The sequence below is a fragment of the Archocentrus centrarchus genome, chromosome 7 (genome assembly GCF_007364275.1).
Source record: "Archocentrus centrarchus isolate MPI-CPG fArcCen1 chromosome 7, fArcCen1, whole genome shotgun sequence".
Lineage (NCBI taxonomy): Eukaryota > Metazoa > Chordata > Actinopteri > Cichliformes > Cichlidae > Archocentrus > Archocentrus centrarchus.
In genome coordinates this window covers 8,429,942-8,442,902 of record NC_044352.1, presented here as the reverse complement: position 1 = coordinate 8,442,902, position 12,961 = coordinate 8,429,942, and the positions used below count along the sequence as shown (strand labels likewise).

General features: G+C 40.6%; 2 protein-coding genes across 4 annotated transcripts in view; both read right to left on the bottom strand.

The window, feature by feature from the left end:
• Positions 1-48: 48 nt before the first annotated feature.
• rsbn1 (round spermatid basic protein 1) lies at positions 49-7,793 on the bottom strand. Its single transcript, XM_030733792.1, has 7 exons — positions 7,159-7,793; positions 6,139-6,779; positions 4,367-4,504; positions 3,005-3,147; positions 2,703-2,870; positions 2,470-2,578; positions 49-2,366 (listed from the first exon to the last, which is right to left on the bottom strand). The coding sequence occupies exons 1-7, from the start codon at positions 7,712-7,714 to the stop codon at positions 1,830-1,832; spliced, it is 2,292 nt and encodes a 763-aa protein (XP_030589652.1). The 5' UTR covers positions 7,715-7,793; the 3' UTR covers positions 49-1,829.
• Positions 7,794-8,271: 478 nt separating this feature from the next.
• Positions 8,272-12,961, bottom strand: part of magi3a (membrane associated guanylate kinase, WW and PDZ domain containing 3a) — a 104,644-nt gene continuing 99,954 nt past the window's right edge. Inside the window, exons 20-22 of one of the 3 annotated variants that reach the window (XM_030733003.1) lie at positions 12,752-12,890; positions 12,384-12,476; positions 11,353-11,490 (exon numbers count right to left, since the gene is read on the bottom strand). In XM_030733003.1, the coding sequence (XP_030588863.1) occupies positions 12,424-12,476; positions 12,752-12,890 (192 nt within the window). In that variant the 3' untranslated portion in view covers positions 11,353-11,490; positions 12,384-12,423. Of the gene's footprint in view, positions 11,491-12,383; positions 12,477-12,751; positions 12,891-12,961 lie in introns of all 3 variants that reach the window. The other 2 variants (XM_030733002.1, XM_030733001.1) reach the window with 2 other exon arrangements.

Sequence of the window (12,961 nt, the reverse complement as noted above, 5' to 3'; positions counted from 1 at the left end):
ATTATTTGCTTTGGGGTGTCATGCAAATGTAGAAATCAAAGCATCATGTGAGCAACATTTATTTATTTTTTTAAATAACAAAAAAACATGGCTGTTTGGCCTGTCCCCATTTTACCAGCCTACTCGACAAATAAACCTTGCAGGTTTAAATGAGGCTAACTAGATACATTACAAGGCACTAAGATGCAGTCAGTGGTATAGCAAAGGCAGCAAAACATCACTTCCTTCATAGAGGAACTACTTTTAGAAGACAGCAGAATAAAAGGTCTCTCAGACTCAGTTGTACTCTAAAATTCAGTCAAAACTGTGAACCTGCTTCAATTTGAACATACACCGATCAGCCACAACATTAACGGGAGAAGGAAAGAACATTGGTCACGTTACATTGCACTTCTAGGAAACCATGGATCCTGGCATTCACGGGGCTGCTAGTTCTGCAGGTACCACCCCGAAAAAGGCAGAACACTCCCCTGTTAGCAATGGTCCTGCTCCAGCAACACCACAAAAAAAAAAAAAAATTGCTCAGGAATGGCTTGAGGAACACGCCAAAAAGCCCAAAGCATTGACCAGGCCTCAAAACTGCCGGTTTGTGTCACCGGGAGATTCAGAAAATGAGGCAGGTAGTTTTAATGTTGCGGCTGATTTTGTGTGGGGAGTTTTATGCTATACGCTATTTAGACCTGCACGCTCTGATGCCACATAATTGCAACCACATTAAACTCACTACAGAAAGTGCCTTCTTCAGCATAGCGACATTATCGGCTAAACACTAAGAGTGTGAATGGAATTTTAAGCAAATGAAGAATGAAAGACAGCATTAACATATCCTCAGCAATAACAACATAATATTTACATACCAAATTCTGAATACAAACTCCACACATGAAGAAAAGATTCAGATCGTTATTGCTAAGTGCAATAGATGTGATTCCTTCATCATTTAGAGGTGCTTTTGCAGTTAGATCATAATCTTAAATATTCATCACTGGTTATAAACCTGTGTTCATATGTTAAGCTCAATCTTAAGAAAATAAATAAATATCAAAAACTGTATCAACAGTAAGAAAAAGGCCCTGTATAAAAATGGTATTTAAATAAGGAACGGTCCAAACTTCAACTTATGAAGCAGACAAATTAAGTGCTTGTAATATAATCAGATAATATGTGTAGTTTAAAAGGAAATTATACTCAGCTTGAAGTTTAAAAGTGTTCCAAACTAAAATGCTAATTGTTTCGATAGGCATGATGAATGCAAGAAATCCAACTGTTCCCAAGCTTTGGATTCAAACAGGAAAGGCCAAGTCTCTCAAAGAGAAGCCACAGTATTCTCAAGGTAACATTAGTTCACTCTGTATCAGTCACTGAAACTAATAAAAAAAAAGCATATCAGTATCATGCTTCTAGACTAGTATCTAAAGGATCGATCCACAAGCATATGCGACTTCGGGTCTTCCATGTTATGGAAGCTAAACCAGCTAAACATTCAACATATATTCAAATGTGTGCATGTGGCAAATTATGTCGGTCTAAAAAATAATCGTTTCTTCACATCATTCTTCTGAATAAAACAGTGGAGGGTTACCGTTTATGTGGGAGCAATATAAAATCAGTATTATACAATCCCATTAAATAATAGAATTGGGCTGGGAGAAAGTATGAGTACATCATAACCAACATTTGAAGATTTAAAAAAAAAAAAAAAAGGGTGAACAATAATTTAAGTCAAAAATCTTCCTGATTGACACAGATGTCAGTACAAGTCCAAAATTCCTGTACAAGGGAAAGATAGGTTGTTGTGGAGGGGTGGGGGTGGAGGATGGGCAATAAGGTCATTCTGGGAAGTCTGCAGTGTGGCCATGAGCTTTTGGCAGGCTCGGCTCTTTTGAAGGTGTACATCCAGAGTGGACTGGTGCTAAGAAATGGTGGGCATCCTTATATGTTGTTGGGAGGTGAGCGGATTTAGCAGGCTGTGGAGGGGCTGGCTGTGTTTCCTGGGATGGTGTTGCTGGCCTCTGGAACTCAGGTTCCTCAGTTTTAGCCACCCCACCTTGGATGTTGTCGCCCTGTGGTCTTGCACAGGGGGTTATGGTGGCATCAGGCCTGGCAGGGGAGGAAAAGGACACTCGGCCTGAGGTGGGGCTGAGATCGTTGGGTTGCTGCTCCTCCTTTGTGGCCATGTCTTCGGAATGGTACTCTTTGAGGCGGATGTGCCAGGCGAGGCTGCAGACTGCAGAGACAGTCTTGAATTGGTGGATGACATTCCTTGGGATAAAGTAAACGTCATCGTCACACAGCTGGGCACGGATATAGCGAATGCCTTCCCTCCTTAGCTGGTTGAGCTTCGCATCATCCACCCACTGAACACACTGCACAGAAACACATAGTAGTGTTATTTAAAAAAAACCGAATATATATTTAAAAAAAAAAAAAAAAAATAATAATAAAAATCTATAAAGCCACACTTCTCACCTGAGACACTGGAGGTTCATATAGATCCAGCTGCAGCCTCTGGACAACTTCACTGAAGTCCCCAGCATCAAAACACACTACATCTTTGGTTACGCGCGGTCGGATATTCCTGTAGGAGATTTAAAAAAAAAAAACAAAAAGCATGAAGCATATGGAAAAGTTACCTTCCCATTTCACAAACCATGATGCATGAGATGCTGCCATTATAGCAGCTTTATTTAAATGATATTCACCCTTCTCCAAAATGCACTGCTTTCAGTACACCCACAGCAGCGGTGCTCTGCCAGTCAAAACTCTGGCCAATATGATCAGCATGGGCCTTAGTTCGGTCTTCAAAGAGAACTTCTCTGGGTTCGCTGGTCCTCGGTAAGTAGTGCAGATTTTTGATCTCGTTCATGGACCTGGAGGAACATACAAGGAAAGAACAAGAAAACAAGAGGTTGCATCATGAATTCTTTAGATTATGTATATGTATGCGCATCTTCTTTATCCGTGTTTTGGTAAGAATCTGTTTTTAATACAGAAGCACTCGTACCTGCGCCGTTTGAAAGGAGACTTGGGCATGTCAGCAGTGGGCACCATCTGTTCTCCTGGTCGCACCCACATGATAGGCCCGTCATCACTCTGAGAGCGACAGTCCAGTTTCAGACTAGAGAGGGTTCCCCATGGCAGGGTCATCTATGATGATATGCACAGACACAGAAACAGAGCTGTGAGTTTGTTGCAGAAAACGTATAAAAACCAAGTGCAACAAGGCATCAAGTTTAACCTGATATACATCATTTTGTTACAATCCATTAAGCATATACTGTATGTTGATGAACCCTATAAATGCTGGGTAATGGTAACAATAAATCAAACTTGTATGTTTGTCATGTAACTATTTAGTTTATATCCATATACTTGCTAATAAAAATTAAACAGACTGAATATGTGTTACACACTTAACAATTCATAGTGTCCTGAGAGCAACATACTGTATTCAGCACCTTCACTGACTGACCTGAGGTCTACATGAGGGTCATACAGCCTAGACCCACAGAATATAAATCATTTATACTCTGTGCCTTGAACATAACTATTGGGACAGGTATTTGCATTTGCTTTACTTCAGGCTTTGACTATATTGAATTTGAAATTAAATTATTATTGCTACATTAAAGTGGAAAGTTAGTTACAATATTTGTAGCACTTTTAATACACAGACGCCACTGCTTAGGATTTCAGGAATGAAGCCAGTCAAATTTAATATTTAGCTTCAATTTTTTTGCAGTCAATAAGTTGCTGAAGTCTTCAGAATATTCATAACTCCATATTTGTATTTTCTCTGCTCCATTAGGTCTTCACTAGAGCCACCATCAGTTACTGTTTGTTATGCAACAAGATGCATGCTGTCCCCAATATATTTGGATGAATGTGTGTACACATTAGGCTCCAGCAGACCTCTGCATTCACCCTATTGCTTCTATCAGCAGTAAAATCATAACTTGATGCTAATGTTGGTAACTTAATGGTTACTGGTTAGGGCACATACCACATGAGAAGGGACCAACCGCAGTCTTGCAGACCCAAGCAGCCAACATACTACTTACCCTAACTTTAAGCCCCCTACATGACACACACAGTGCTGCAGCTACACTATCTTTGGATATTCTTGTCTCACTTTTGCACATAAAAAAAAAGAAAAGCCAAGTTTGCATTTCAGCCTATAACCAGCCAGAACTCTGCCTAATATGGTCTTCCACATATTGATTCTGCTGTGGGCGTCATGGTACATAAAACTGACTACAAGCTACAGCTGCTTGTAGTCAGGTCCGTGTGAGGCTATGTAGGTAGACTACAGACTTCCCCCTATTCAGACTAACATTGATCAATTTATAAAGTAATTTCCTCTGACCTTGAGAAATGGTGACTCTTCCAGCATGTCCAGGAAATCTGGGAAGTAGTCTCCAACTTCCTCATCGACAGCTCCGACCAGGCTGATCTGCCTCATGGGTCCGGCTCGGTAAGTTCCTGAACAGTAAGTCCGATTCACCTAGGACAGCAGAAAATTTAAATGTAATTCAGTATGTATGCTAAACTCTAACTCACTGTCTTAGTATATTACATTTGCAGTTAATATACAAAAAAATCAATGAATATTAAAAAATAAGCATCGTGATGGATGGTTTTTGTGCATGCTGAATGCTTTGCTTAACCCTGCTTTTCTCAGTATCCCAGTGTGACTTTGTATTCAATATTAATGAGGACACAACTGTAATCACTTGTTTAGCTGTAGTACATGATTATTAATGCTATACAAAACGTCCCCACCTCACTGAGCGTTACCGTCATCACACTGGTATTCTGTCTTGAGCAAAACAAAATAAAGGACTCCAAGGAAGTGGTGTGTAACACACAATTTTACGTTTGTCTCGCAAAATCCTTTAAGTTAGAAGAAGAATGTGCACTCTGATACCATAGGTTAATGATTGTGACGACGCTTCAGTGGCACAGATTCGATTTACTCAGTCACACATTGCCTGGTAGCAAATATATTCAAAATATGGGAACATCCATACACAAGTCACTCTAATAGATTTCTGGCCCGTGTGTGTCTAGCTGAGGCACTACAGACCGTGAGTCATACGGTTTATTGCAAATGGATTCACAACTAACAAAAGTCCACATGAATGCATAGAAAATAGATTGTAGGAAAGGATCAAAGACATCATGAATGTGCGCACTATTAGTCTCGGATGTGAACACTGACTGACTAGAATATGTTTATCCAAAGCAGTTTTCATGTACCAGGAAAATAATGTAAACACTGCTGTTTTATGTAATGACCTAGTAAAATGCAGTTGATACAAAAAAAAAAATAAAAATTTTGGTGCAATAAATACAGTTCATTTAGCCAGTGGTGAAATAATTAAACTCCCTACATAAAGACAAACCACTGAGCTCTGTGTGTCCTTTGCATATTTAAACGTCACACACATACAGATGTACTGACAGTTTTTGTCTGCAGTCTTTCCAAAGTGGTCAGTTTGCAACATCCCAGAACAAAAGTGACTGTGTAAGATCCCTCCCTCCCCCTGATTCCATCTAAATTTTGTTTTCAGTTTTAATGTATCATATCTCACTAGAAAAGGTAGCTGCACCTGATGTATAAAGATTGGTGGTATCAGGGAACTCAGTGGAGTCGGGGCTTATGTGATCCAATTTCACTGCTACAACTTAAAACACTCAGAAGTCTGATAATTTTGTTTATGACATATCATATCCGTCATAACCTTATCTACTCATTTTACATCAAGTTTCTTCATTGAACCAATTATGTTTTGCATCTCTAACACGAACATGTTCCCCAAAATCCATATTCCTTAAGTTTAGATCTGCTCTTCTAAAAAGTATTTCCACTATAAATCCACATTATAGAACATGGATTTCTTGGACTTCTCTTTGGCTTTTTTACTGTTCAATTTCAAGACTAAAACATCTACTAAAAGGGATAGATATTTCATATACTTAACCAATTAATTTGTAGTGGATGTAATGCTTAACTGCAGCCCTTTTTCATATAAATTCATGCTCTGCTCACCCATTCATTTATTTATGAAATCCATGAGGAATTTTGTTTACTTTTGTGTGCTAAAGGTGAGGTGGAGCCTTTGCCTTTTCACATACCTGAGAGTGAAAGTTGGCAATAGTGGTAGTCTCAATGTCTTTCTTGCCCATTATCTCCATTTTGACCGGTGTGTTGGGGAAGTTGAAGGCAAAGTAGTCCAAGAAGTCAGGTAGGTATGCAGCTGCATTGTGCACTACTGACAAGGCATAGGAGGCTGCACCTTTGGGCTTTTCAGCAAAGGCCAACTTCAGAAACTCCTGGGCAAAGCACTCCATCTCAGCCGGACTGAGACAGGCTAACTCATCAGCATAGGCGTGCAAGACAGCTCCCCCACCATTGGCTTGCCTTTCCTCATGTATGAAGCGTCCATACCGCGTTCCTGTCTGGATACAGGTGCTGCGGATGTAGTGGTCTTGGTGGGAAAGGAAGGGGGCGTGGCCCTGTTTGAGAGCATGAAGGTAGGGTGGGTAGCTGACAGGATCTCTGCCAGGATGGTGAATGCTTTCATGCTTAACGCTGCCAGACAGAGAAGGATCTGCTCCGAGCCCTGAACATACAGTCTGAACCGCTTTGTTGTGCATGTGTCGGACCTTCTTGACACTTTGCTCATCCTCATGATGCTTCCTCTTCTTCTTTTTCTTCTTGAGGAGATATTCTTCTAGTGTTAGAGACTTGCCATTCTCATTATGAGGCCTTGGCTCTATGAGAACATGAACAGCTAAATGTTAGAAAAGCAGGATGCTCGTAGAAAGCTATATTTTGCTCTGATTGTTCTGTAGTCAACCCATAATGCAGTAAATTAGCAATGATGATTAAAGGGAGGCTCAGGGACATTTTCACAAGTTTTACGTATTCGTTGTTATTTAGCCTCAGAGAATATACACTAGGAAATTTGTGTATCTACTCTATGAATGACACTACTTAAATGCAAAAATTTAAAGAGATTAAGAATCTGTTATAACCAGAAACACTCATATTACATGCGCTTACTTGTCATTCAAATCCTCCCCAAATCAATTTTAATAGGTCAATACTCTTTAAACGTAAATAAATAAATAAATAAAAATAAGAAAACGCACCCTTCTTTTTCTTCAGTTCAGCGTGTTTCACATTTGCTTCTGCATTTTCCTTCTTCAGCTTTAGTTTTAGGTCCTTCTCCCTGTGCTTTTCTTTGAATTCCTGGGGCTTGGCCTTGACCACTTTGAGAGGCGTGAAAGTGAAGAGCGCAGGTGGCTGGGAAGGCACCGTTTGCTTCTTCTGCAGCTGCTCCGGTACCTTCCGCGGAGGAGGCGGAGAAAAAATCGGTTGTAAATTCTTCTTCGTGCCGTTGGTGAGACCGTGATTGTGGTGGTGGTGGCTGTGCAGGACGTGTTTACCCGCGCTGAAGTTGTGGGGTTTGGGATTTTGCTGCAGCTGATGCGGCTGATGGGTCCGGTGCTCAGCGTGTTTGTGGTTATGATGGTGGTGATGGAGGTTCACTTTCTTCGCTTCTTTCTCACACCTCTCCCGTTTGTCGGTCGACGGCGACAAGTCCCTTTTCTTCTTCTTTTTCCTCTCTTTAATGAATCTCTCAAGACTATCCCTTACCATTTTGTCTTCTACTTTGGCACGGAGCAAGTCGACTTGAGCTGCCATCTTTGCACGTACAGTAGTCAACAATTTAAAGGACTCTGGATTCCTACTGCGCAGGTCTCCGACAATTTGTAGTCCTCTTGCCGTTGAATTGTAGTTCACCTTACTAGTTTGAGCCCTTTGCGCATGCGTAACACGTTGATCTGTAGGTAATGTAGTTCATAGACCGCCCGTGGCTGCATGGGAGTTGCAGTTTGGAATGTACCGAATGCGTGCGGCTTTGCACGCACTCACCTCTGCTCAGCTGACGTAATGGTTAACCCACCGTAGGCAGTGCTTTAGCGTTTACAGCGGGTTAAAAGCTATGCGAAGCAGCCGTGTTAAACGCCTCAATAATATACCACTTTAACCGACTCTATAACGGTGGTTAAAATTATATATATTAAAAAACAAAAAAATGATAATGCAGTGGCAGACCCTAGAGGCAAAAAAGAACATGGCGCTTGTAAAAAAAAAAACAAAACAAAACAAAAAAAAAAACCATTCATAAGGATAGCAACATAATTTATTCTCCTAAAAGTATATAAAGGGGAAAAAAAAATCAACATGCCAGAATCATGTTTAATCAGTAAACCTTTATTTATCAGTGCATGAACAGAATGCCATGACCAGAGTATTTCTTTTCAACCATTTTATAGCATTTCCTTTCAGTTCCCTTAAAAAAATAATGAAACGATTTACATAGGATTTTTTTTCCTGCATGAAGGCAAATATTTATACAGGTGCTGTACAATTTATAAACATTTACAACTACCATGATGTAAAACTAAGAGTTTTTTTTTTTAATATATATATATATATATGTGTGTATATATATATATGTTGGAGCAATACAAGGCCACAGTCTCATACATAGTAATGGCATGAACAGTAAATAATACAGTATTGCATCATATTCACAATAAAGTGGACAATAAATTAAGCAGTGGTCTTAAAGACCAACTGATGCATGTATTACTGCTTCACATCCTTATGGGTCGGGTTCAAGGGCTCAAGCAGTGACTTGTTTGTGAACAGCAGTGAATGAACCACTAGATGTCTCTGTACTCCACAGGAGAAACATTGTAACAATGCTACATTTTCACTTTAGAGCAGGGCAACTTCTCCCAATGTATTTTTTTTTATCCCTCGTTACATAGAATTTAAATCTTAGTTTGATTAAATCTGACAAACTTAGATTGTAATTTCAAGTCAGACTCCTAAAGAAGCAGTATTGCCATTTCCATGCACATGTTCAACCACCTAAAGAGCAACATCTTTTAATCATTTCCCTCCTTGTGTTGGAAATTTGCTGAATTCTTTGGGCGTCTCACTTTGTTTGTGACACTAAAAAGTGACCAGGCATAATAAAGCATAATATCCATATATCCTATACTACTTACATCGTGGGGTCGTGTACTAAAGAAAAGCAATGATCTAAAATAGATATTTGTGTTGGAATTATCTGTTTTTGTGCCTACATTTATGATAACAAAAATATAAATATCTTTTAATTTTTTTAGTAAGTTGAAGGCAGAGTCCTCACAATCAGCCTCTGTTAATTTAATTCATTTATAGTATGTGTCATATGTGTAACCACTTTGTTAAATGATATACATTTAATTTTCAGTATAGTCGATGCTACAGCAATATCTAAAATACACAGGCCTACAGTTCAGCTTGTATACATACACGCAGGCAGAGGACCTAAAATACAGAGCTGCGAACAGTCAGCAACTTTATGAATCAGGCTTGCATGACTGTTTGCAGACCACGAAATAAGATGTACAGACTGCAGTCTTTAAATGTATTACTTTAGATGGAGATGCTTATCTACATGTTCCATTTCTCTTTTCTTAGAAAGTCCACGTGAAAAGTGAAATTATTCAGCATGGATATGTGTACTAACTGCTCTGTGTACATTTAATTTCAATAAATTACATTATGTTGTTGTTTTTTTTTTAATTTTTATTAACACACATGTGACAAACATTAACCACAAGTATCTGGTCTGCTGATTTATGCATATAAAGCTCCGGGGTAGTCTTTCCATTCTCTGATATGCTAAGGGGATTCATGTCTTCACGTGTATGAATGCAGCCACACAGACAATTCACAACTCTAGACGGATTATCAAAAACAAACAAACAAACAAACAAACCTCAAGAGGACTTAAGAGACAGTTTTGCTTTTAAGACAAGTTTCAGAAAAAATTCACAAGTCACTTTTTAAAACATCCACTTGTGACAGCAACAGTGAATCAGTCTCACCTGGAAGAAAAGCTGGGATTGCATGAATATGCCGTTAAACCTTCATAAGTAACACACACACACCAAAAAAAAACCCAAAAACAAAATCTGGATCCTTCATCGAGGTGGGTAGGAGAGCAGTTTATCCAAAAACCCACAAACAGTCTCACAGTGAGTGCAATTAGGAGCAGCTTCTTTATATAACCAGAGTCTCTGATTGGCACAAAATAGACTTCATTGTTACTTTCAAACACCACACTCAGAACCCATCTGTTACACACATGCCTACACGTCATTATACAGTAAAAATACTCATGTAGGTACAAGCACACGTGTCAGATCAGACTTCAGCACCTTGATGCAAACTGACCTAGGCAAACTGGTTGGGGGGAAAAAAAAAATCATAAGCAATGAGAAGCTATGTTGCTGGTTGCACAGTGATCTGCTATGTCAGAAATGTCTAAAAATAAACATCCTTCAGTTCTGAATCCATGTTTGAGGCTCAGCTTTTTCTTCATCTATGCAGAGTCCTGGCAGGGTTTCAGATATCTGCATATGTGGTGTCCACTTGGGACTGGATCTTGGCAGAACTGGGAACTTTCCACGGGCCCGGGGTGATAGAGGCCTTCTTGCTGGTAGTGTTCCCATTGCAGTGGGGGTCTGGGATGCTACTGCTTGAACCTCTGGGGTCCTTTCTGTTCACTTCTTCAGTTGAACCATGGTACTTGCTCTCTCGATATTCCTTGTCCCCTTTGTCTCTTCCGCTCCTCCGGCTCAGCGTGCCGCTACCAGCGTCTGACCCCACCCTCTCTCTGTATGTTTGGGCGTTGGATTTTTGCACCGATGTCTCTTGCTCAGCCCTTTTTCCCTTTCTGTAGTGATCGCTGATTCCCCAGCTTTTGTCTCCACTCTCTGCAGCTCCTCTCTCCTGCCAGTAAGCTGAATCATCCTGCTTGTACCTCCAGTCCTTCTCTTCTCCAGAGGGAAAACTGGGCTTTTGGCCAGCTGGACGCCTGGGGCTGTGAGACTCCTCAAGGTTCCTCAAAGGCACAGCAGGGTCATGCTCCCTCTTGGAGCCTTTCCTTGGACTAGAGGAGCGGTGGTCTTTCTGTCCCTGGGCTTTTCTCTCCTTGCTCATGTCCTCCACGGATCCGCTGTGGCTTTGCTCCATTTTTCGAGGGCTCTGGGAGCGATCTGCGGGATCCTTCCAGCCTTCGGTGGCTCTTTTGGGGCTACCACTTGTGGAGTCACTCCTGCTTGTATTACCAGTCTGGGTGCTGGGGCTGGTGGTGCGCTTATAGCTGGGGTGAGAGAGCTGCTGTCCACTTGATCTGTTAGCTTGCCTGCCATGCTCCTTCCCAGCACCAGGGGACCCACACACTGTACTGTCGCCCCCAGAGAAGTCATGGGGGGCAGATATTTTGGGTGAAGATGGGGAAAATTCCGAGGTAGAGAGGGAGACAGAGGATGGAGAAGCTGGAGATGACTGCCCATCAGATACAGAGAATCTGGGAAAGCTTGAGGTTGGAATGGTTACTTTGTCCTTTGAACCTGAGAAGCAAGCAGCAGATAGTAAGAAAAAAACCTTCAAGCTAAGCAAAAGAACTACTATATGAATTCAAAGAAACTGCAAAAGCTAAAAAAAAAAAATCTAACAAGATATTTTGCACATTCAACAAAGATTAAAAATGATTAAATGTCATACAATAGAAGCACGATATGCTCATTTTGTGGAAAAAGATGTTTGCCATCTGCCTCGCTTTCTGTAATAATCTCTTGTAACAGCCCTCTAATATATTTGCCTTGTTTGAGATGTGTATCAGCTGACAACGTAGCTATCAATGAAAAGGTGCTAGAGTTCACTTAGCACTGACGTTTCAATTTTCCCCAGAGCTGATAAGAACGTCACAGCTATAGTTGAGAGCAGATATATGCAGCAGAAAAAACAGTGAGAAAAAAAAAAGCAGAGAGATGGACTGAAATGTGCTTTTGGATTCCTAAGAGCAACAACTCAGAAACGAAATTCTAATTTGGTCTTTGGATCGACAGATTGATGCCAGTGAATAAACACAGATCCACTTTTCCACTGACTGGTCAATATCTGGTTAAGAACATCTCTCCAGATCTCCATCTTATTTTGGATGCAGTGAGTGTTCAGTGGCATCTTTGGTTTTGAAATACCCTTAAAAAAATAACCTGTGGGGCTCTGAAGCTTCCCAGTGCTCCTGAAGGCCTATTTGTTCTTCTAGGACTCACTGCTTTAGTTCAGCCCTCCAAATAATCTGGTTATTATAAATTAGGTGTTTACTGAGCCCCAATGAACTGATCAGTTCAGACTGACCACGGTGACGACGTAGTGGACAGAGAAGGACACTTTAATTTGGGAGATAACTCACTCTGAAAGGAGGATTCAAAGACAAAAGTAGGTGGAGTACAAGAATTACCAAAGTTATAAGGGACAGACCAAGAAAAGCAGTGAGGCCTTTAGTGATGCTCTGGTTTCATGTAGAAGCACAGGGTGGAAGAAGAGTTCAGACCTATAGGAGGAAGAGATAAATAGGTAGAAATAGACAGCCGTGCTGGAGCAGAAAACAGAAAAAGCAAGGCAGATCCAAATAGCAGTAGTAAGATAGAATGAGAGGAGAGAAAGGTCACAAGAGCTTGCAACACATGCATGAGAAAAAAGGAAATTCGGCACCCTGCCGTCTAGCATATCCATACAAAAGCTTCTCTGTATGTATGGCTAATAAGCTACTGTGTAAATCTATAAGCAGCGGCGACAGCATGCACACAGTTCTCTGCTGTAACTCACTGTGATCCGGGACCAAGCCCTGGCCAGGTCGGAGAAGCAGATGAACTTTATTGCCTCCTGCTTGGATCAGCTCAATTGCTCGAGTGTGCGTGATGCCCTGTGTGGCCTCGCCATTGATCTCCACTATTTGATCTCCAACCTGACAAATAATTAAATTAAAAAAATCTGTTAACTTTTTTTTTTTTTTTTTTTTTTTTACACTCACATTCA